This window comes from Phaenicophaeus curvirostris, chromosome Z, assembly GCF_032191515.1.
Source record: "Phaenicophaeus curvirostris isolate KB17595 chromosome Z, BPBGC_Pcur_1.0, whole genome shotgun sequence".
In the NCBI taxonomy this organism is placed as follows: domain Eukaryota; kingdom Metazoa; phylum Chordata; class Aves; order Cuculiformes; family Cuculidae; genus Phaenicophaeus; species Phaenicophaeus curvirostris.
This window is the reverse complement of record NC_091431.1, coordinates 65,680,729-65,702,256: the sequence shown is the minus strand read 5'-3', so window position 1 is coordinate 65,702,256 and position 21,528 is coordinate 65,680,729. Positions and strand designations below refer to the sequence as shown.

General features: G+C 42.5%; 1 protein-coding gene across 4 annotated transcripts in view; it reads left to right on the top strand.

The window, feature by feature from the left end:
* The window catches only part of LOC138733567 (phospholipid-transporting ATPase FetA-like), a 91,037-nt gene that overhangs the window by 62,487 nt on the left and 7,022 nt on the right, over nt 1-21,528 (top strand). For all 4 annotated transcript variants that reach the window (XM_069880886.1, XM_069880885.1, XM_069880884.1 and 1 more), the window contains 14 exons: nt 365-573; nt 2,486-2,529; nt 4,095-4,260; nt 5,040-5,228; nt 5,919-6,034; nt 7,432-7,596; nt 9,895-10,006; nt 11,047-11,152; nt 11,955-12,102; nt 15,378-15,561; nt 17,293-17,516; nt 17,892-17,975; nt 18,929-19,174; nt 20,156-20,294. In XM_069880886.1, the coding sequence (XP_069736987.1) occupies nt 365-573; nt 2,486-2,529; nt 4,095-4,260; nt 5,040-5,228; nt 5,919-6,034; nt 7,432-7,596; nt 9,895-10,006; nt 11,047-11,152; nt 11,955-12,102; nt 15,378-15,561; nt 17,293-17,516; nt 17,892-17,975; nt 18,929-19,174; nt 20,156-20,294 (2,132 nt within the window). The remainder of the gene's footprint in view (nt 1-364; nt 574-2,485; nt 2,530-4,094; nt 4,261-5,039; nt 5,229-5,918; nt 6,035-7,431; nt 7,597-9,894; nt 10,007-11,046; nt 11,153-11,954; nt 12,103-15,377; nt 15,562-17,292; nt 17,517-17,891; nt 17,976-18,928; nt 19,175-20,155; nt 20,295-21,528) is intronic.

Genomic DNA, 21,528 nt, shown 5'->3' with positions numbered 1-21,528 from the left:
TGTGGCAGCAGTCTCAGTCTCACCCAGAGATCTGGTGGGAACCTTCCTCATCTAAGCACCACTTTTAAAACTGCACCAAGTGAAACCCACTTTTCTGTCTGAAAAATTCTGAAAAACTTCAAATATGTCCATGAGATGTTGTTTTCTGAATAAAGGAATTTACCAAAAGCATAACAGATTGTTTCAGGGGGACTTGCTTCAGCATTGCCTTCTACAGGCCATTTGAGGACAACTCTATGAGTGCACCCTGTCATTACCTTCAAAATTGTCTTCTAATTGCAATTGCTAATGATGGTGCTGAAGATAAAGATTTTGCCCTTTAAACTAATGAATAATCCATCACCTGCTCTTTCTTTTTCACCAGTGTAGAGATTATACGCTTGGGGAACAGTTTCTACATTGACTGGGACCGTAAAATGTATTATCCGCTGAATGACACGCCGGCTCAGGCCCGTACCACTACACTCAATGAAGAGCTGGGTCAGATCAAGTACATCTTCTCAGACAAAACAGGAACTCTCACTCAGAACATCATGTGTTTCAACAAGTGCTCCATCAATGGCAAAGCCTATGGTATGTTATCCATTTGTCCTAATCTCCAAGTTTTATTCCATTTTATGCCTCTTGGCCCACAGAGACTAAACGTGACATCTGGAAGAGAGTATCTTGCAAGAAGCTGCAGTGATAAGTGCAGAGCTGCCTGTTACAGATGCCAGGACAGCCCTGATTACATCGCTTGCATATATTAATGTCATTTTCCTGTCCCTTTTTTATCTTTTTTTGCCACCAATTAACCTCCGTTTTCCTGCCCCAATATTGTCCCAGCTATAGAGCCTGCATGTTTTTACTTCTTTTCTCATTGGTCCCAGTTCTACTGCACCCGTGCTCAAATTTGTGGGTTCTTTTTTGATATCACTGCCTAGGTAACCTCAGCCCTTATGATATTATTGGCATGTTTACCCAGATACTGCTAAACCTGGAAAACATAACACATAGCTCACATAACTAATGCTATTAGTTATGAAATCATCCAACCCTCAGGGTGCTGTCTGCAAATTTCATCAGTGTCTCACACTGTTATCTCTTGCATTCAACAATTTCTCATGTCATCAACAGTAGGTTTCCACTTCCTATTCAGTTAGCTGAATCTTTGGTTGGCACCAAGTCAATGGCCTCATCATTTGTTTTTAGCCCTTGCATACTTCACCTACCAGAAGAAGGAAATTTTTTTTAAGGAGTTGGTAAAATGGAAAACAGAAGTTGTTAGCCCATTTGATCCTAATAATCATTGGCTTGAAAGTCTCCTCCATTGTATAGCCCCTGGCAGTTCTCTTCATACAACTCAAGAGATGCAGACAATTCACAAACTGACTAATTGATTAATATAATTAGATTCCCCCAGAGAAGTTAGTCACCACTTATTCGTGGACTGTTACTTGTTTTTGCCTGTGTCAGACTTGCTGATGGACCAGTGTGCCAGAAAGCTTGGCAGTGCTATCAAGTGGCCTAATAAAAGAAGTTGTTTCTGCCTATAAATTTTGGTTTGAGTGTATTTGGAGACCTATTGCTTATAGTTTTATAAATGCTTAGCTTTTTCCTAGGATTTGGACTACTTTGGATTTGCTGCTCAGGGGCATTTGGGAAAGCCATGCCAGGGTGAATTAGTTCTACTACCAGGGAAGGTACTCCAGAGGCTTAGACTTCCCATTGGTAAGGAGGTACTTAAAAGGCCATGAGTTACAGTTCCCAGGGGCTCAGCTGATGTGCAGTTCTCAAGAGACTTTGAGTTTGATCACACTTGAGGTTTCTGGCACAGGTGTGGATCCACCATTCCCGTAATTCACTATATTTCAGCTTTATTTTAATGAAGTGTTGCACGTGGCTGGGCTGAGCACAGTCCAGACTTTCCAAGTGAAGATTTTCTTCAGGCAGAAGAACCTTCATAGTGTTTAGTGGAGATGACATGATCTTCCATTTCTGTGGCTAAACCATCAGTTTGGGGAATGGAGCAGCCATGCTACCTAGATACGGGAAAAACTATCTGTGACTATTACTTCCCTGTGGATGTCCAGGGACTGTTGCAAACCCAGTATGATCCAGGAGCTGGATTTTGTCTCACATTCCAAAGGAAAGGTACAGGAAATGCCATCCCCTGAAAGCACCTTTGTTTCCTGCCTAGCACTACATCCTTTCTGGGTTCAGCTTGAATCAAGTTGTTCTTTACCCAAATGCCAGTCATTCTTATGGTAACTACTTAGCATTTCAAGCATCTGACAGTCTCTGGATTTTGTGATGGATTAACATAAAACCTGATTGATATCAATCATCAGTCTCCAGTTCCCATGTCAAGATATTTATGCTTACTGAAACTTTTTAACTGGACACTAGCTTCAAAATACTTTAACAAACTTTTGTGGCAGAGGAGCTCAGCAACTGCACTTATCAGGAGTTTGTGGCTGTAACCTCAGTCTTTTTTTGCTTTCAGGTGATGTGTATGATATGTCTGGGCAAAGGATAGAAATAAATGAGGTAAGTGCACAAGGGCTATGAGGATCTGTATTTCCTGTTAAATTGCCTGCCTAAGTGCTAGTGGACACAACCCACAAAGGCATAGCTCATGGTTTTTATCCTGCAAAAGCTAATGCTCTTGACCATGACAACAGGGATGTGTGTTCCTGTGGATGTCAGAGGATTGCCAGAGTTGCATGCCCTTTCAGTAAGCCTAGTTTAAACCTGCAGGTCGGGTAGCCTGAATGCCTAATATTCTCTCAGCTTCACATGACCTCCTAGTGCATGCACAGCTCCTCTTGAATACTTGGCCATTGATGTTTAATAGGCATTTGGACGTTCATGAATTTTATTATCCTTGGCAGTTAATTACAGTTTTGGCAGGGAATCAGTGAGCTCAGTTCACATCAATAACAAGGTCACTTTTAAATTCCCCTGATGTCTGGACACAGGAAAGTGTGAAAATGAGAGACTTCTCCATATTTCCTTGGCCTTTGCTTGCTGGCACAAACGTACCTCATGGATTTCTAAAACGTCTGAAAACCACATGCAGTAATCCAAGTAACAAATGGCAAGATGATGATACAAATCCCACTCTTCTTCCAGTGATTCATTTCCAGGCCATTTAAACTCAAATTACCCACTGAAACTGGCTATTTGTGCTGAGTGCTGTTCCTCCAAACTGCCTCCTTAAGGCAGCAAAATGCATAGAGCTGACTTGCTTGGGGAGACATGCTGGTCTCCTGCAAAACCTTTTGGCCAGAAGCTTCTCCTGCCCCTGATACTTGCTGGACCAGAGTCTTGCAGGTCAAAAAGCTGCTGCTCATGCCTGGACATTGCTGAGCAGATGAGGTTTGGGGTGTGGCCTTGTGCTTTTGTGATTAAGTGCTAAAAGTCAGCTTGCAGAGGTCAAAAGGATGACTCCCATCCTGGAAATTCTCGGCTCATCAGGGAAGGGTGAGAGTTGGAATTGTCCCAGGCAGGCTCAGTGCATGCCTCCATGACACATCATGCTGTGAACTTCTGGCCATTTCTCCACTACATTCCCCTCTGCTTGGAGCTACTTGTGTTTAGACAAAATGGGCAGTGTCTGTGGAGTTAAGCCTTTACATCACTCATCTGTCATCTTTTTCCATATCAGGAATTTTTCTTGCTTTGGGAAAATAAGGTAGATAACACAGCTTTTTGAACCGTTTTAAATTGAGCTTCCATATTTCCAGGTCACAGGAAGCCATTAACATCAGGAGCATGATGCCTCCAAGCAGGCGTGTGTTAAAGGCAGACATTTCTTTACTGTAAAAATCCTTTGCAAGGGATCCTGTAGGACCATTTGCTGTCATACAGAACCTAATCAGGCTCTCCGTCCGAGTGCTGCTGCAGAAGGCACTGTAAGTGCCTGACCTTTCCTGTCATTCAGTAGCTTTCATGACCTCTCACTTACAAGGACTCATCAGTCACTGTCATGAATACCCTTGCAGAATGGGGCCCTTTGTAGAGCTAAGAAAGAGAGAAGGAATATGATGGGCAGGTATTGGCGCACAAGCATTTGAGAGCTCTGTTAATAACACCAAGTCATGTTTTTGCAGAACACAGAGAAGGTTGATTTCTCGTACAATCAGTTAGCCGACCCGAAGTTTTCCTTCTATGACCATAGCCTGGTGGAAGCTGTGAAGCTAGGTGACGTTCCAACACACAGGTTCTTCCGGCTGCTCTCACTTTGTCATACAGTGATGCCAGAAGAGAAGAAGGAAGGTGAGGACTGTTGGAAGGCACCAAACTGAGTGGTTATGTTCACTTTCCACCACAGTATATCTTCTCTCCACAGAAGCTGTTATTGGTCCTTTTGGTTCCCTGGTGATTTTCTGTAGTGTACGTCTACACATAAATCAGTGACTTTGAAGATGCCACATGGGAAGAGAAAGAACAGGGTCTCCACTCCCTGGTTGTTCCTGTGGTAGAGCTGACACTACTGCAAACACCACATCTGTGGAGACGCCACAGCTTCCCTGAGGTCGCAGATGGCTTGTCCTATTCTTTATCTCCTCTGCACCGAGTCCTACAAAGTAAAGAACGTAGAGCACCTGACCTCTTTAGACTTATTACCTCCACTCACCAAGTATTCCCACAGGTTCTGGATCAGTCTTCTCAAATCCCAGACAGGGTGAAAACTGTACTTGAAAGGCTGGAACCATTCACTGGCACATATAAGTTGGAAATGCTGCTGAGAGAAATACATGCAAATATAACTAGAAGGGGTTAAACTCAGGGAAGTTGTCCTCACAGTGAGATCTTTTGGATTTCGAAGAGAGGGATAAAAGAGCTTGGGGAGCCTCTTGTACTGGCCTGGAGGATGGGTTGATGGGACTTAATGGAGACATGTGGGCATGAGCTGCTTTTTAGTGCTACACCTCTGGGGAGAGAGAGAAAAGCAAAGGGTTAACTGCTGTGCAAAATCTTTACTTTTGTATATGTTTACCCTCAGAAAAAAGGCAGAAGCCATACTGGTTGTTTTTTTTTTCCCTGCATGTCAGGTAACTTGGTGTATCAGGCACAATCTCCTGACGAGGGGGCCCTTGTCACTGCTGCCAGAAACTTTGGATTTGTGTTCCGGGCTCGCACACCAGAGACCATCACTGTCGTGGAAATGGGAGAAACAAAAGTCTACAAACTCCTGGCTATTCTTGACTTCAACAATGTTCGCAAACGAATGTCTGTTATTGGTATGCTGCCTTTGCTCCTTTCTTTCCTTCCTAACTTTTTAGGCTCTCACTTTGGCCCTTATTGTGCTCTGATGACATTTCTAGGACACCTCCATTGCAATGCTTTCTGAATAACATTTACTTCTGAACACTTGAGATGGACTGCCTTGAATTTTCAGTTACACAGCAACTGTGCTAGATAAATACTTAACTTAGGCTGGTGGGAAAGTGCCTAATCATCTGGATAAGAGTAATGGAACAACACCCTTAAGATACTAAGTTTTTTACATATCTTACCTCTCTCATAACAGTGCAAGAAAAGCCTTCCTTCTAATCAGCTTCAAAATTGCCTGCAAACTCTGAGAAAATAATAAGGGAGAGTGTGAGGATGAGTAGAGATGCCCACTCATCTTGACTTTTGAGTGCAGATTTCCTGCCTGAAATGTTGCCTGTAGGAGCCATGTAGACAAACCGAGCATCTGTTCAGACCACTGTAATCTCATTATGGTTGCCTGCAGTTCTGCTGCTCATGTGGAGAGTAGTTGCACTATTTTCTGTTCTAAGTCAATCCTGTCTTCATTCCTGGGAGGCTGCCAACACTCAGCAGAGTTTAGACACCTCTAAAAAACGTTCTTTGCTTTGATGTAAGTCCTGTGAATCCCAGGTGCCTCAGTCTGGGATTTGTAGCATTTCTTTTCTTCTTCCTTGTAGTGCGGAGTCCAGAAGGTGACTTGACTTTATACTGCAAGGGAGCTGACACCATTCTTTATGAACTTCTTGATTCATCCTGTGACTCTCTCAAAGAGGAGACAACAGAACACCTGAATGTAAGTGTTTCTTTCTGCACAACATCTCTGCATTTGATAGTCTCCTTTTCTTTAGGTATGGAAGTGTTCTTTGTGTTGAGACAAAAAAAAAAAAGCTTTCAGACGCAGCACAAAAGCACTGTTTATTTTATTTTGTGTGTGTGTTGGGAATGGAGAGGGAGATAAATTTATAAAGCCCTAGGTATCAAGTCAGTTGCTTAAGCATGGTCGTCAGCTGCCATTTGAACTGCTCTAGGATATCCAGGACATCTGGACACAGATGGCAAATACAATGTAAGACATTCAGAAGACCCATGTTCCTCTGGAGTAGGAGGTGGAAGCCAGGCAGTATAGGTGAAGCATCTGAAACGGTGTTTTAGCAACCAAATTCCACCTGCTGTTACTGTGCAATGCATGAACCCACTGCATTCAAGCATGCCTTGGGTTGGAATAACTCAACCGATCAGTAAAGGGACACAGCCATTTATCTCCTTGAATGCAATTCAGATCTGCAGTGATTGCAGTCTGAGAAGTCTCAGCCAGAAGGAACTGAGCAGGTGCTGGCACCTGCCTACCTCTCCTTCTTCCAGGTCATATAGGGACAGATTGACTGGGCCGCAAGGAAAATACATCACTCAAACTTACGGCCTTTTAAATTGTTGATGTTGTGCACTGGAAGGTGATTATTCTTGTAAAGGGATGTTTTGGCCAATATTTACTCCCTGCTGTGGTGCCAAATTCTGCTGGTATGGTGCAGAGCACAAGATAACAGAAAGTTTTGCCAGCAGGGTTGTGCAATAGTGCAAACATCTCTGCTCACTGCCTAGGGGAGCCAGAGAAAGTTGCTGGTGAAAGAGAGGGCAGAGCAGAGATGGGCTGTGAACATAGCCTGTTCCTGATACTTCAAGTCTGGGGGAACATCTCAGTTTTCACAGAGATCTCTGTTTATCCACCAAATACTGAGATCCATACTGTCAGTCATATGTATGCAGAAAGCACACTTACAAGGACTTGCTGAGATGTCATGACTGACTGTGCTCACGCTGCGCATTTCAGCCAGCATTTATACCCTAAAAAGGTTCAGCCTAGGTCCAAAATTCAAGGCTATGTTCATTGTTTATTTAAGTCTCACTGTTCTGAACCTTATGTTGAGAAATAGGAGCCTGGGAAAAAACTGCCTGGTTATTCTAAGGCTTTAGAGACAGAAAGTAGGAAACCTCTTCTGAATTTATTCTTTGTAAGAACTGTGGATGGTAATGATAAAACAGTTTGGAATAGTTTTGTTTAAAACATCCCAAGGTTTGTGGTCTAAGGAGAGATATTTTCACCTTTCCTCTACAGACATTAGGCAACAAGCTTTTACAGACAACTGTTAGCAGAACTCCTTTGACTTATTCTTCCTCACCACTGTCTCGCAGGAGTTTGCTGGGGAAGGTCTGAGGACACTCGTGGTGGCCTATAGAAACTTGGATGAAGACTATTTTCAGGACTGGATCAGGCGTCACCATGAAGCAAGCACTGCCTTGGAAGGACGGGAAGATAAATTGTCAGAACTATATGAAGAGATTGAAAAAGACCTCATGGTTGGTGTTTCGGAGAATCTGGGCCAAGCTCGGGGGTGGGGGAGGGCAGTGGGGATGGTGGTTTGTCAATAAACAGCTCAGTATGACTTCAGTAAACATCGCTCTGCAAGCAGCTCAGTGGGTTGTGTGACAGGAGCAGTTAAGAATAAGGCAGTTTTCACTGGCAACTCCATCAGGAACCTGTAACTGGAGTGCCAGCCACCAGCACAGGGGAACAGTTTTATTTTAACTCACGTGGGTGTCAGAGTAGCTTTCTCATGATGAAGTGACATTCCAGAGCCCGAGGAAGATGACATGGAAACAAATATTTCATGGCTATCCTTTGTACATGCAAATGGCTGATGTATTTATTTCCCTGTCTTTGAGAAGGCAGGCAGCGTACAATCCCCAGTGCCCCTCAGTTTCAGAGAGTGTATTCTTTGTTCTTGCAGCCCTGGGCAGGATGAACATATTTGTGTCAATTTGAAATTGGGCTAAACTATGATCTTCAAGTTATTCTTTTCTCCATGAGAAAAGCTGTTGTTACAGCTTTTTTAATGCCTCAGGTTGTGGGGAAGGTCAGGGGAGAGGTGTGTTGTGTCTGCCTCTATGCTCAGGATGCCAGCAGAGTCTGAAGCAAGTGTCTGCTGAGGAGCTGCTGACTTGCTGGAAGACGCACGGTCCATGGAGCAAAGCCTACTACCCCTTTGGGTCTGGTCTGGAAAAATGCTAAGCCTCCAGTCTAGAGAATACATTGAGCAAATGCTGTGTGGGTCGTGTCCAAAGTGGGAAAGACATGGAAGTTTAGGAGGTTAAGTACCCAGCTGCTTTGCAAAAACAACAACAACAACAAAATGTTTATAAAGCTCATGGCCTCATGAGGAGAGGCCAGAGGCTCACAGCAGGAAGAAGTGTGGCTCAGAAGAAAACACTCTTTATGATAGACCCTTCTCTATACTCTGCACAGGAGTGATTTTGTTCCCTGAAGGTGCTGCAGGGAGAGACAGAGAGTGCATGTAGGAAATTCCAGCTTATGGCAGAGAATGACTGTGAGAGCCAGAGTCAGCAAGAAGTAGAACGGTCATGTGGAGATGTAAAGGACTGCCAAGCATCATAGTCAGGTTGATGGGCCCCCTCTGTGGCAGACTTCTGTAAAGGTCCTTAGGGGAATAGGATATAAGGACAACAGTGGGGAGTAGAGATGGAACATGGTTATATTCAAAGAATAGCAGTAAAAATACTGTTTACAACTGATTGACCTAAAGTTTCACAAGCCAGGAAGGCATCATGACTGTCCATCTATCTGCTGTTACACCAGGTAATGGGCAGACAGGCAAAGACCTGTCAACAGTGCTATTGTGCTTTTCTGCAGCTCCAGAAAGATAATGGCTGTGGTGAATGTATTCCCTCATTCTCTCATCCTGGGCACATTTGATATCAATGTCCACCTTTGTGCTTCCAGCTCAGACTCAGGCTGCCATGGATGAAAAGGTACCCCCAGGAGGTACCTTTGTATGCTACGAACGTTTAAGCATTCCCTAGCTGGAACAGGGACTACTGCTGCAGAATGGGGAATGTGCAGTTTTGAGGGCCTTGTAGAGAAGTTCCCTCAGAGCTGTTATCTACATCAATAACACTCATAGCTGACGAATGATAAGCATCCCAGGAGGCCAAAAGGGATCTTGAATATAAAGTCAGCCCCTGAATTTAGACTCCTGGCAGCAGGAGGTAGGTGGTAGCAGATGCTGTCTAAACCTTTGACAATAGGTTAAAGCCACTGAGTATCTCAAAAATGCACAAAAAGCAATAAAAATGGTGAAGGTTTGTGTCCTGAGCAGTCTGTGGTTTAGTTGAGTGACAGTGCAGAGCAGAGATGGAGACAGATCTGGTGTGGGCTTGAGAAGATGCTTCGCAGCCATGTGACTGCGATAGTATAATATGTCATGTAACAAGCTCCACACTGGAGGATGCATATGGAGGTTTGGGGACATGAATCCACAGCTCTTTGTCCCTCAGTGACAGCTCTATCTGCTGTGAAGAGGACATGTGGAAGAACGTAGACCTGTAGGTCTGCAAACATGTTGGCAAATAATATCATGCGTGTTCATGATTGAGCTGAGACTGGAGCTTATACATTAGAACATTTGCAGGATCGGGGCTCTACTCTGTACCCTAAATTTGCCAAGGAAGAGTGAAAATTAGTACAACCCAAGTCCTGGATATCAATTGTGTTTGCTTGAGTAATTGCCTGGACATCTGATGCTTTCTCTTTTGCTAGCAATGGGAAAAATTACCAGTTCCTTGCCATTTTCTGTTAAGCTGTTAGGTGCCACAGCAATTGAGGACAAGTTACAAGATGGAGTCCCACAGACCATTGAGACTCTTGCCAAAGCCAGCATTAAGATATGGGTTCTCACGGGAGACAAGCAAGGTAAATGGGCTACAGTTTGGGATATTTCTCCTCTCTCCTGTCTGTGGGATGGTTCTGTTAAGACCCATGTTCTCATTCTTTCTACTTTGAAAAATTGCACAAAGGACATACATGGATTTGCTTCATTACCAGCTATGTAAAAGTCCAGTTATCGGGAATTAGAGCAAGCAACTGTAGCTAGTGCCTGTTCTTAATTCCGGTCCTGAGGCTGGAAGCAGTGTGAAGGCAGCATACTTTGTCTTCGGAGATGTGGTGATGAGCATCTCTGTCGTATAATGTGAAAAGGTGTCCATTTAGTATAGTTGACCATCTCGGTAAAGAAGGTAAAAAAAATTTTGTCCTGATTCCCAATAACTTCAGCGCTTAAGTGGATGCTGGAACTGTTTCAATATGGTCCTGGCATTCATGATCCAAAATAGAAATGGAGGAAACATAAGCTTTGGAGAAAGCATTAAATTGGACAGAAAAGAGAATATACTTCAATAAACAGAAGAGAAATAGCAACTTTGCTGAAACAACGATGTTTCATGGAGGCCGAAAGTGCTTGCAAATAATTTCATCCAAGAAATGAATCAAGAAATTTGGAGAAAAAGCAAACATTCCATTTTTTCACATTCTGAATGTAATAGTTTTGCTTATAAAATAGATTCTTTTCCTCAGAATTTTCTGAACAAGATGTCTTGATATTTTTCTTCAGAACTAAGGTTGGGGGTTTTCTGAGGGTAGGGTGAGAGAAAGGTAAATTTCCCGAAAAAATCCTTTGGAATCAACATGAAATGTTTTTTGTTCCTCCAAGCAGGTTGGGCAAAGGGTGTTCTAAGCCTTTTCATTTCAGTAGAATTGATTTTTTCTGTGGCCTTGTAAAGTCCAGTTAAGGGAGATTTGTTGCTACTCACATCAAGGTAACTCTCCTGGCTCTCTAAAACCGTTGACACTGGAAGGCTTAAAGTGAGAAAGAGAGTTTTTGTCATGTGTGTAAAAAGGCCACAGAGACAGTGTTTGGGGCTGCTAAAATGGCTCATCTTCCTGGTTTCTTTCAGAGACGGCAATGAATATTGGTTACTCCTGCAATTTGCTGTATGATGACATGGAAGATGTTTTCATTATTGAAGGCAGCACATCTGAAGATGTACTTAATGAGCTGAGGTAAATGGCTGAAATACACAGCCTCATTGCTGTGCACTGACATGGAAATGGAATGCTGTTTTGTATAATTCTACCTTTTCTTTCCTTTGAGCTTTATTTGGTGCATTTCATTCAGAGACCTTAGATAATGGCTACCTGTATCCCTAGAAGATCCAGCAGTGACATAGTAAGGAAATCTCCTTTGAGGATAAACTCCAAAGCTTCTTGATGCAAGAGCTCGAATCTATATAAATATATAAGAAAGCAGAGTCAGGCAGGCCATATCAGCTGACATTCAACAAGCAATCTGGAGCCACAAAGCCTTTGGACCCAGGCTGGTGCTGTGCTGTTTCTTTACTTCTATTGCCATTCATCCCTATTGCAATCCTTTTTCTGGATATGGTCCTTTTCTAGAGTTATCTGGAAATCTGCCTTCTCCCATACCCTTCTCAGTAGAAATAAGTTCTTAGGTGTAGGTGGAAAAGGGAAAGTTTTTCAGTCGTTTTCTACTGAAGCAGGTGGTTGTCAGATGATATTCATAGAAAATTGGGATGTATCCTTTGGGGTATCATCCTTCATGACATTTGGATTGTTGGACTTTAAATCAGCATGAGTTTAGGATGCACTTGAGTTTCAGAAGCATGTTGGTGGTCTGCACAGCAGCAGCTAAACCATGCATGTTATTGTAGGGATACAGGGTGAATTGGACTAAACTATCAAAAAGAAGCATTATTTTTTTTAAATTTATATTCATAAAGCTGATTTAATAAGACATATATATATCTTTACAAGTTTTTAATTATTATTCTGGATTTATTTCTAGGAACGCAAGGAAAAAGATGAAGCCAGACTCCTTTCTGGACAGTGATGAAATCAACATTCAGTTTGAAAAATCTTCAAAAAAGCCAAAAATGTTACCTGATGAGCAAGCAAATGGGGTGTATGGTCTGGTTATCACTGGCCACAGCCTGGTAAGGAAGGTTCAGAGTCATGTTAGGGCTCAGTTCTCTGAAGAACCTAGTGTGACAGGGTCATACTGGAAGTCTGAAAATGCTTTAAAAAATCAGCTCTAGAGGACTGGATTTTGTCTTTTTCCTTATTCAAGATTAGGTTCTGTGGTTATCACCTGAGATGTTAAAGGTGATGGACAAGGTTTCAGAAGACTGGAACAGGGAATAGTGGGCCCTGATGTTAGTTGAACAGGAGGGGTAGAATACCTGGATCAATTTTCATTTCCAGAAAGATACTAGAAAAATAATCATGCAGTTTATAGATGCACCAGGAAGATAACATCAGACACAACTTTCAAGTATACCAAGAACACATTCCACTAAATATATCTGATAACAGTTCTTTATTATTTTATTCTTACTGCTGTTGTTATTATTTAACAAATAGGATATCTGTCTTAAAACTTGTATAATAAACTGTTTGATGATCACTCCCATGATGTTCTTCCAAGTGAACAGAAGTATCACAGTCTAGGTGAAATTATTAAGTGACAAATGCAAGATTGCTTGGAAAGCTGGCGCTTATCAGTTCACTGTTGATCTAAAACAACAGTTAAATGGCATCTGCAGGGGGCTATCCCCTATCTATTTGATATTCAGTGTTTTAATGAACTGCTTAAAAAGACAGCTGATGACATCAGGCTGGGAGAAACTGCTGGCATGATGGAGTTCAAGATTAGGTTTGAAAATAATTTTAACAAACTGGAGAGATACTAAGGAAAAAAAGGAGAATGCAAAACAGTAAGAACAAATGCCTCATTCTCCACTTTCACATAATCATCTACACACATACAAAATCAAAGATCTGTATTGTAAAAGCATCAACAGTAAGACTTGTGAAGAAAGTCTCCCGCTTTTGTTGGCATCAGTAAAGTCTTAGCTGAAATAATTCAACTTATTTCGGTCATATTCTTTGAGAAAAAGTAGACTAGCTAGAGACAGTACGAAGAAAACTACAGGACTGGTCATGCATGATCTGGAAAACATAGGGGAAAACTGAACCTACAGAATACTGATCAGTCTTGGTAATACTCTTCAAATATTAACAGGTAAACAAAGTAATGAAATCAAACTAAAATAAGAAAATTTTGGATTAGATGTCTTCCTGGTGAGAATAGTGAAGCAATGGATTTGATTTTCCATCTTTTGAAATTTTTTAGGACAGGTTAGAGAAAAAATACAATTTAGATACAGTTCAACCAATCTGGAAGGTTTAGTCTAGATCAGGTTTATTTGTCTATTGTATTTTGCTTTCACGGATTACCAGGGAAACAAACAGAGCTGGGAGGAGGTGTCTTTCAGAGACAAGATGCTTCTGTTCTCTGTGGTTGCTGCCTGTCCTGATAGCAGTCCAGAAGATGTAACTCCAGGTCTATACCAGCCTGGCAAATCACATTTGAAAAAACCTCCTCTTCCTCCATTTTTGGCTTATATGCCATGTATACAGACCCTGTACTAGAGGGGTATGTACCCTCTCTCCCTCTTTTACATTTTCTCCCTCTCTAACTCCAGGCTCTTAATCCCCTTTAGATTCCTACTGCAAAGCAGACAAAAGCTGTATCAAGTTTGATTCATCTACATAGGCAAATCTTCTGACATCCCAGCTGACCACAAGCCCCTGCCTCTTCCTACTCCATATTGTCAGCCTGCAGGACAGACCCCGAGTACTGGTAATAGTGCTGATACCATCCCACTCAAACACAGCATCTGTTCAGTGCTGTATCCCTGAACGCAGATGCACATATGTGGTCTTGCTTAAATACAGTAAATGAACAGAATCACACCAGCATCTGTAATGGCATCATCATACAACTCTTTGATTCGTGTGCAATACCATTGATAGATCGACTGCATAACAACATTTTCCTAGTGCTGTGCAGTGAGAACATTGTGGCAAAAGCCATTTCTAATGGCAGTGGCTGGCTGGTACTAAAGCAAAACCATGACAAGATCTCTCTTGTTGAGTATTCTAGCCTCCCACTGATGGGAGGGAAGCAGGGGTGCTGTTGACTTATAGCTCTCTTTCAAGAAGAAAGGATATCTGGCCTGAGGATTATCTGCAGAAAGGGTAGTGGGCCTGCATTAACAGCTCCGAGGAGCCCTCTATGTTCCTTCCATGCACGTCTATTGAGAAAAGGCATTAAAGAACAGAGCCAAAAACATATGATCTGAAAGAAATACGAAAATCTAACACTGCTCCCTTGCTCTTGCGCAAAGCTGGAGGGGTGACAAGGCATTCTATTATCTCTGTGCTTCCTGAATAGGAATAACATAGCAAACTGATTTAAAAGGTCAGGACTCAGAGCAAAGTTGCTTTCTCCCTGGTTTTGTGTTTTGCTTTGTCACACCCACTTGAGCTCAGCTTTTCCATATATTTTTCTAATAAAGTGCTCCCAAGCTGAAATATCTTCTATTTATACCATGTATCTCCCACAGTTTAAAAAATAAACCAAGAGGGATGGGTAGAGACTCTCTCACATGGAGATATTCAAGGTTCTCTTAGGCCTACCAGCAGCTTTGTTAAATTAGTGTTCCTGTTGTTTGAGACTTCTGCTGCACTGTTAGGTTACATCAGCCAGAGCAGCTGATGTGCAGACCCACCTGTAGTGCATCCAAGCTGCAAGCTTGTAGGTGTACTCGCTATGGCAATAATGTTATGCAGTGTGGAGGCTTCTTGCAACTCAGTGGGCTGGAGCACCTGCCCTGCAGGGACAGGCTGAGAGAACTGTGGTTCTTCAGTCTAAAGAAGAGAAGGCTCTGGGGAGACCTTAAAGCAGCCTTCCAGTACTAAAAGGGGCTATAGGAATGCTGGGGAGGGGCTTTTTATCAGGCAGTGCAGTAAAAAGATGAGGCTGAACAGTTTTAGGCTGAAAGGGGCAATTTAGGTTAGGTATTAGGAAGAAATTCTTTACTGCGAGGGTGATGAAGCACTGGAACAGGTTCTCCAGAGAAGTTGCAGAAGGCCTGTCCCTGGACATGTTCAAGACCAGGCTGGATAAGGCTAAGAGCAGCCTGATGCAGTGGGAGGTGCTCCTACCCTTGGCAAGGGATTTGGAACTGGATGGTCTCTAAGTTTTCTTCCCACCCAAACCATTCTATGATTCTATAATCTCATACATTCCTTCTGCTGGATTGAAGAACCAGCTCAGTTCTCATTTCCTTCCCTGCATCCTTCTTGTCAGGCCATGTGTTGCTGCTACTCTGACCCGAACACCCTCTTTGTTCCTTCTTCTCAGGCTTACGCGCTGGAAGGGAATCTGGAGCTGGAGCTGGTGAGAACTGCCTGCATGTGCAAAGTGGTGATCTGCTGCCGAGTGACTCCACTGCAGAAGGCCCAGGTGGTGGAGCTGGTGAAGAAGTACAAAAAGGCTGTGACCTTAGCAATTGGAGATGGTGCCAATGATGTCAGCATGATCAAAAGTGAGTGATGGCTGGCAGCTGGCATGCTGTAGCAGACTCACTGATGTATTTGCTATCTCAGATGGCCTAGCAGGAGGAATACATATCTGAGTACCTTCTGTGCCATCCTCTTTGTGGCACCAGGTGTCTGTGTCCCAGGTTTTGGCAGGTTCCTGCAGAGCACTGTCCATGTAGGCTACTTGTGTCTCCTACCATCAGGATCACAGGAAGCTAAGATTGCACTTATTGCCTATTTCTCTGTTTCTACCTTAGAATAGGAAAAAGCTCACCAGAGCTGGGAGATATTCACCTGTGTTTCTGCTTGGCCAGCATCACCAGGATAATACAAAGAACAAACATGTTTGTTTCAGGGAGGGTCTCACTGCAATGCAGAAAGAAAGGGGAGGAGGAGGCGCTGATCTCTTCTCTCTGGTGACCAATGATGGACCTTCGGGAACAGCAGGAAAATGTGCTGAGGAGGTTTAGGTTAGATATTGGGAAAAGGTTCTCCACTCAAATGGTGCCTGAACACTGGAGTAGCTGCCCAGGAAGCAGTCACGGCACCAAGCCTGAAGCATCTGGACAATGCCCCCAGACACATGGTGTGAATGTTGGGGTTGTCCTGTGCAGGGACAGGAGTTGGACTTGATGACCCTTGAGGGTCCCTTCAACTCAGGATGTTCTATGATTCTAATATTTTTAACTTTTCCATGTGGTAGGGCCATTTCTCAATTATCTCTCTTGTGTTATAAAACACGGGCTTCTAGGTCCTTTTGTCCTTGAGCATCCTTTTATGCAGCATTACCTCAGTGAATTTATGAGAAAAATTCCCTAACTAGGTATAATTAAATTAAGATTATTCAGAAAGGCCTATTGCTAATCTTCCTTCTGTTAATTTGCAAAAATTGATTATCTGGAGCCTTTTAATTAAGAAAGAAAAGGCTAAGTAGGGGGCTTCAAGGGAGATAAGTCAGGCAGCCAGTAAAAAAGGATAAGAAAAGCAAGTTAAAGTGTACATGATAATTAGAAACTACTCCCCTCCCTGCCGCCATGAGAGGGCTGGGACTTGGGGATTTTATCAATTCAGTGTTCCATGGAAACCTCTGAATTTAACCAACCTCTATACATCAAGATTGTTCTCATTAGTTAGAACTGTATAATTAGCTGTCACATTAAACTTATGTCCATATTTAATAAACCCAAGTTACTATTAAAAAAGACGTGACTCTTCTATCTAATTATTTGATTGAACTAATAAAGCCCAGGAAATATAAAAAGGGTACAGTCTGCTTGTAGCACTGTGTCTGAGAAATCTATAAGGAGTTTGAAGATTTTGCTTGTCTGAAGTGATGTTTTAAGGCTGCTGGAAGGACATGTATGCATGTAAATATAAATCACATATCAATATAAATTACAGTTATTTTTTCATAACAGCAGCTGTTAGGAACAACAGTATTCAAGCTGTTGAAAACATTCAGAAAGAAAACATGCATTGTCACTGAGAGTGTAATTTCATTCAAATAATAAAAGCCCAGCTACTGGAAACGTATCACCACAGCCAAAATCAGAATGCTCCTGAAAGAATTAGTACCACACAATTTTCCTTTTTTTTAAGAAATAACTTCACGTATGACTTTATTTTGAAGGCTGGGAGGGAATTAACACAGTGTGCCAGTGCAGGAAACTCATTTTAAAAACAAGATCATCAAAACTGTCAATGTAACAACATGTTCCATAACCTTCTTGTTGCAGCTGCCCACATCGGGGTTGGTATCAGTGGCCAGGAGGGGATGCAGGCAGTCTTGTCCAGTGACTTCTCCTTCGCACAGTTCCGTTACCTACAGCGCCTGCTCTTAGTCCATGGCCGGTGGTCCTACATCCGCATGTGCAAGTTCCTCAAATACTTCTTCTACAAGAATTTTGCCTTCACGTTAGTACATTTCTGGTATGGCTTCTTCTCTGGCTTCTCAGCACAGGTAGGTCCAGCTTCTGTTTTCTCATGGTTGTGTCTAGCATTTTCAAGTAAAGCACCTGGAAACAGTTTAAAAGGGAATAATCCAAACCATTCCCCCCCTCTCAATGAAGGGCACACAGGTCTGTCTTCTTCACCTGTATGAATAAAAAGCAGAAATTGCTGCCTTCATTTTACTGCTGGTAGAGGACAGGTGCCTGAAGACATTTAGGTGCATTACAAATCACAAAGGTACCTTGTGGGATTTTTGGAAGTCACCTTATACTTTTGGTCTCAGTAGCACGTCAAACTAAGATGTTCCAGCATTTAATTGTGTATACATTAGAAGAGATTGAAGAGGCAACCTCTTTCTAATTTCATGCTCTGTTTTTTGTTTTAGACTGTCTATGATGAGTGGTTCATTACGCTTTACAACTTGGTATATACCTCCCTCCCGGTGCTAGGAATGAGCCTTTTTGATCAGGTACTGTTTCTGTCACAGCTTGGGCTTTTTTGGTTTTGTTTTTTTTTAATAGATGTTTTATCTCCAGTTGCTTTGAGCTGGTTACACGAAGAAAAAGCAGCTGACTTTTTGGCTGGCTATTGTGGTAACTCCTAAAATGGCTTCTTGTCACTGAGAACAGAGAGCATAAAAAAAAAAGAATGCAGCAGGGAGAAGATGACGTATTATCCTGATTGGGCCTGTGGGTTTATCCTGATTGGGCCTGATGAGACTTTTGGGTTAGGCTACTGACTACAGTAAAAACTGCCATTACAATTTTCCTCTGAGGCAGTCAGATCTTACTAGCTGTGTTCCTGAAGTCTGACAAGTGAGTTTTTAATGAGCATGCAGAACAATGAATGAACTAGAACTCTGAAGCCAGGTTTTCCCAAGTTCAGCCTTTCTAGTGGAAATCTTCCTGCAGTTATTCTACATATATATTTTTACTTCATATGCTGTTATTGTTCAGCAAGACACAAATAAAGCTGTAATAAAGTTGCTCCACTGCATCTTTTGCAAGCTAAATAAGTAGGAACTTGCTGCTCCACAATGGTTCATGGTGTTCAGCTGAGGATGCTTAAGGGTACTAGGTCAGGCAGCTTTGCATGTGTGGACCTGGTAGAGGTATTTTCTACCCCTTAGCTTCCAGGCAGCTTTCAGGAGAGCAGACCACATAGTCTGCTTAAGATTAAGTGAACCTTAGTTTCTTTTGCAGCACTTGTCATCTTTCTAAGTGCAACCAAGATGAAATTCAACATGGAAAATGTGTCTAGGTGAACTTGGGATGTGCAGAGTCATCAGTGCAACTGAACGAATTGTGTGCTAACCCTTTTCTCATGGAAATGCATGTCACAGGGACATGGCAAACCTAAGTGGTCCTGTGTAGTCAGTTGCATAGATGACAGCAAATCTGACCATCTTCATTCTACTTTCAGGATGTGGATGATCGTTGGAGCATGCTGTTTCCGCAGCTATATGTGCCTGGCCAGCAAAACCTTTATTTTAACAAAGTTGTGTTTGTCAAGTGCATGTTGCAAGGGATCTACAGTTCCCTCATTCTCTTCTTCATCCCCTATGGGGCCATGTACAATACAATGAGGAGTGATGGGAAGGCCATTGCTGACTACCAATCCTTTGCACTGATGGCCCAGACCTGCTTGTTGATTGTGGTGTCTGTTCAGGTAAGCCATCCCAGATAATATTTTCAGGAATTAGTTGTCGTGTCATGAAGGCAGCATCTGGAGGGCCACTTGGAATATTGATGGCATTCTATTTACAGCTGCATGTTGCATTCTTGCAAAAAAAAGAAAAAAAAAGAAAAGTCTCAACACCAGATTATTTTCCTCAGTTAAACAGGACAACAAAAATGTTATGAAGGATCAGGGTGGCAGGAAAGCAGTCTCTTTGCCTTGGGAATTTTACAGTCATAGCAGACAAAACAGTTAAAGCTGGCAGTAGAGAAGGATTCATTCCAGTTTTATGGGATGGGTTTGAATCACAGGACTGTCTGCCTGCTATGAGGTAGTTAATTATGGTGTCTTCATCACAAGGCTGTCTCTGTAGCCAGGCCCATGCATGGTGCAGATGGTAGAGCTGCACTTGCTTGAAGAAATATCTAAGATTTGTGTGGTAGAAAATTCAGATTGTACTAGCATGATGAGATAAATTTCTTAAAAGAAAAGCCAGTCAATCACATTTCCCTAGATAATATTTTCTGCTGTCTGAGGCTTTGTAGGCTCCTTCTTTTAACTTTCAATGCTAGATCACAGCTTGGGGGTAGGGATATAAGCATGGCACATTTTAACAGAGTGTCCTGTCTCCAGTACTGGTCATTGGTGAACCATGGAATGGTTTGGGTCAGACATGACCTTAAAAATCATCCGGTTGCAACCCCCCTGCGGTGGGCAGGGACACCTTCCACTTGATCAGGTTGCTTGAGGAATGCCTGAGGAGGGTGCAACAGTTGGGGAAATGTAATAATGCTTACTTTGAATGGTGTCCCAGAATCCTAAAATCTGTGGCTTGGTATTTCTCTAAACTTGAATGAATACCAGTCTTGGGGCAGGGTTATAAAGGAGAGGTTAAGATTTCTACCTGTGTTCAGCACAGATCTGCTAGATAATTAAAGCACTGATGATAGCTGTATTGCTCCATTCTTTCAGATTGGCTTGGATACCTCTTACTGGACAGTTGTGAACCAGTTCTTCATCTGGGGCAGCCTGTCTGTTTACTTTGCTATCACCTTCACCATGTATAGTGATGGCATGTACCTGATCTTCACAGCATCCTTTCCATTTGTTGGTAAGCTCTGGGACAGATCTGGATTGCACTCAAAATGGGCATATTGCAGGGCTTAAATCTGTCAGGTATTTCTAGTACATGTTATTGCCTATCTAGAGGCTGTATCAGAACATATCAATTGTCTTTTCTACAAGAAATGCCAGAGTATTTCTGAGGGTTGCTGGGAACGCTTATTTTGAATCCTGTCCATCCAGGTGAACATGTGCTACGTTCACTTCCTTGCATAAGAATGCACGTTCACATGCAAACACAGGAATGATCCTTTAAATAAACCTACTGAGCGGGCTGGAATGCTTTCTGCTGCTCTTTGATATTCTGTTTCCACATGTCCAATTCTTACAGATATATAGGAGCGTTTTGTTTGCAGAAGGATGCATGTTCTTTGTAAATAAGTTAACATGTTGGTATAGGAGACCATAGAAGTGCAACATACAGATGGACATGAGAAAAATGCCATGTGATTATGGTGAGCCTCCAGCCAGGTTAAACGGGAAATTCTCAACAAAAACATTCCAGTGATGACCAGGTCTTTGGAATTATTCTACATAATTGCTTTCTGAACACATGCAAAAGGTGAAGGATAACATAAAAATGTGTTTAACTCCTGCGACTTTGACCAGGAGGAAGATGAAAGCTTAGCAAAGTAATTCAGATGGTTCTAATAGCTCTATGCATACATAGCCTGTATTGATACAGCATTGTTATGAGACTCTACTTTTGAAATCTCAGTGCTTTTTGTTTCAAGCGTCAGGTTGGTGTATTAATCAGTGCCTTTATTTCTGGTTGAATTGTTAAACCAAGATTTGTTCTGCTCATCTTCACTGCAATATCAATTGGACATTGTAGAAATATCTGAGATGCAGGTTAGTTATTGAAATGTGTTCTTCGAGGCAGATAGTCACATGCACTGTAAGATGGCTTTTAGTACAAAAGTAAAGTGCTGAGTGAGAGAAGAGAGGGTCTGTTCTGTTTCCAAAGATGGGTGGTAACTCCTTGAATCCTGTGTTCAGTTCTGGGCCCCTCACCACAAGAAGGATGTTGAGGCTCTGGAGTGAGTCCAGGGAAGAGCAACGAAGCTGGTGAAGGGGCTGGAGAACAAGCCTTATGAGGAACAGCTGAGAGAGCTGGGGTTGTTTAGCCTTGAGAAGAGGAGGCTGAGGGGAGATCTCATTGCTCTCTACAACTACCTGAAAGGAGGTTGTGGAGAGGAGGGTGCTGGCCTCTTCTCCCAGGT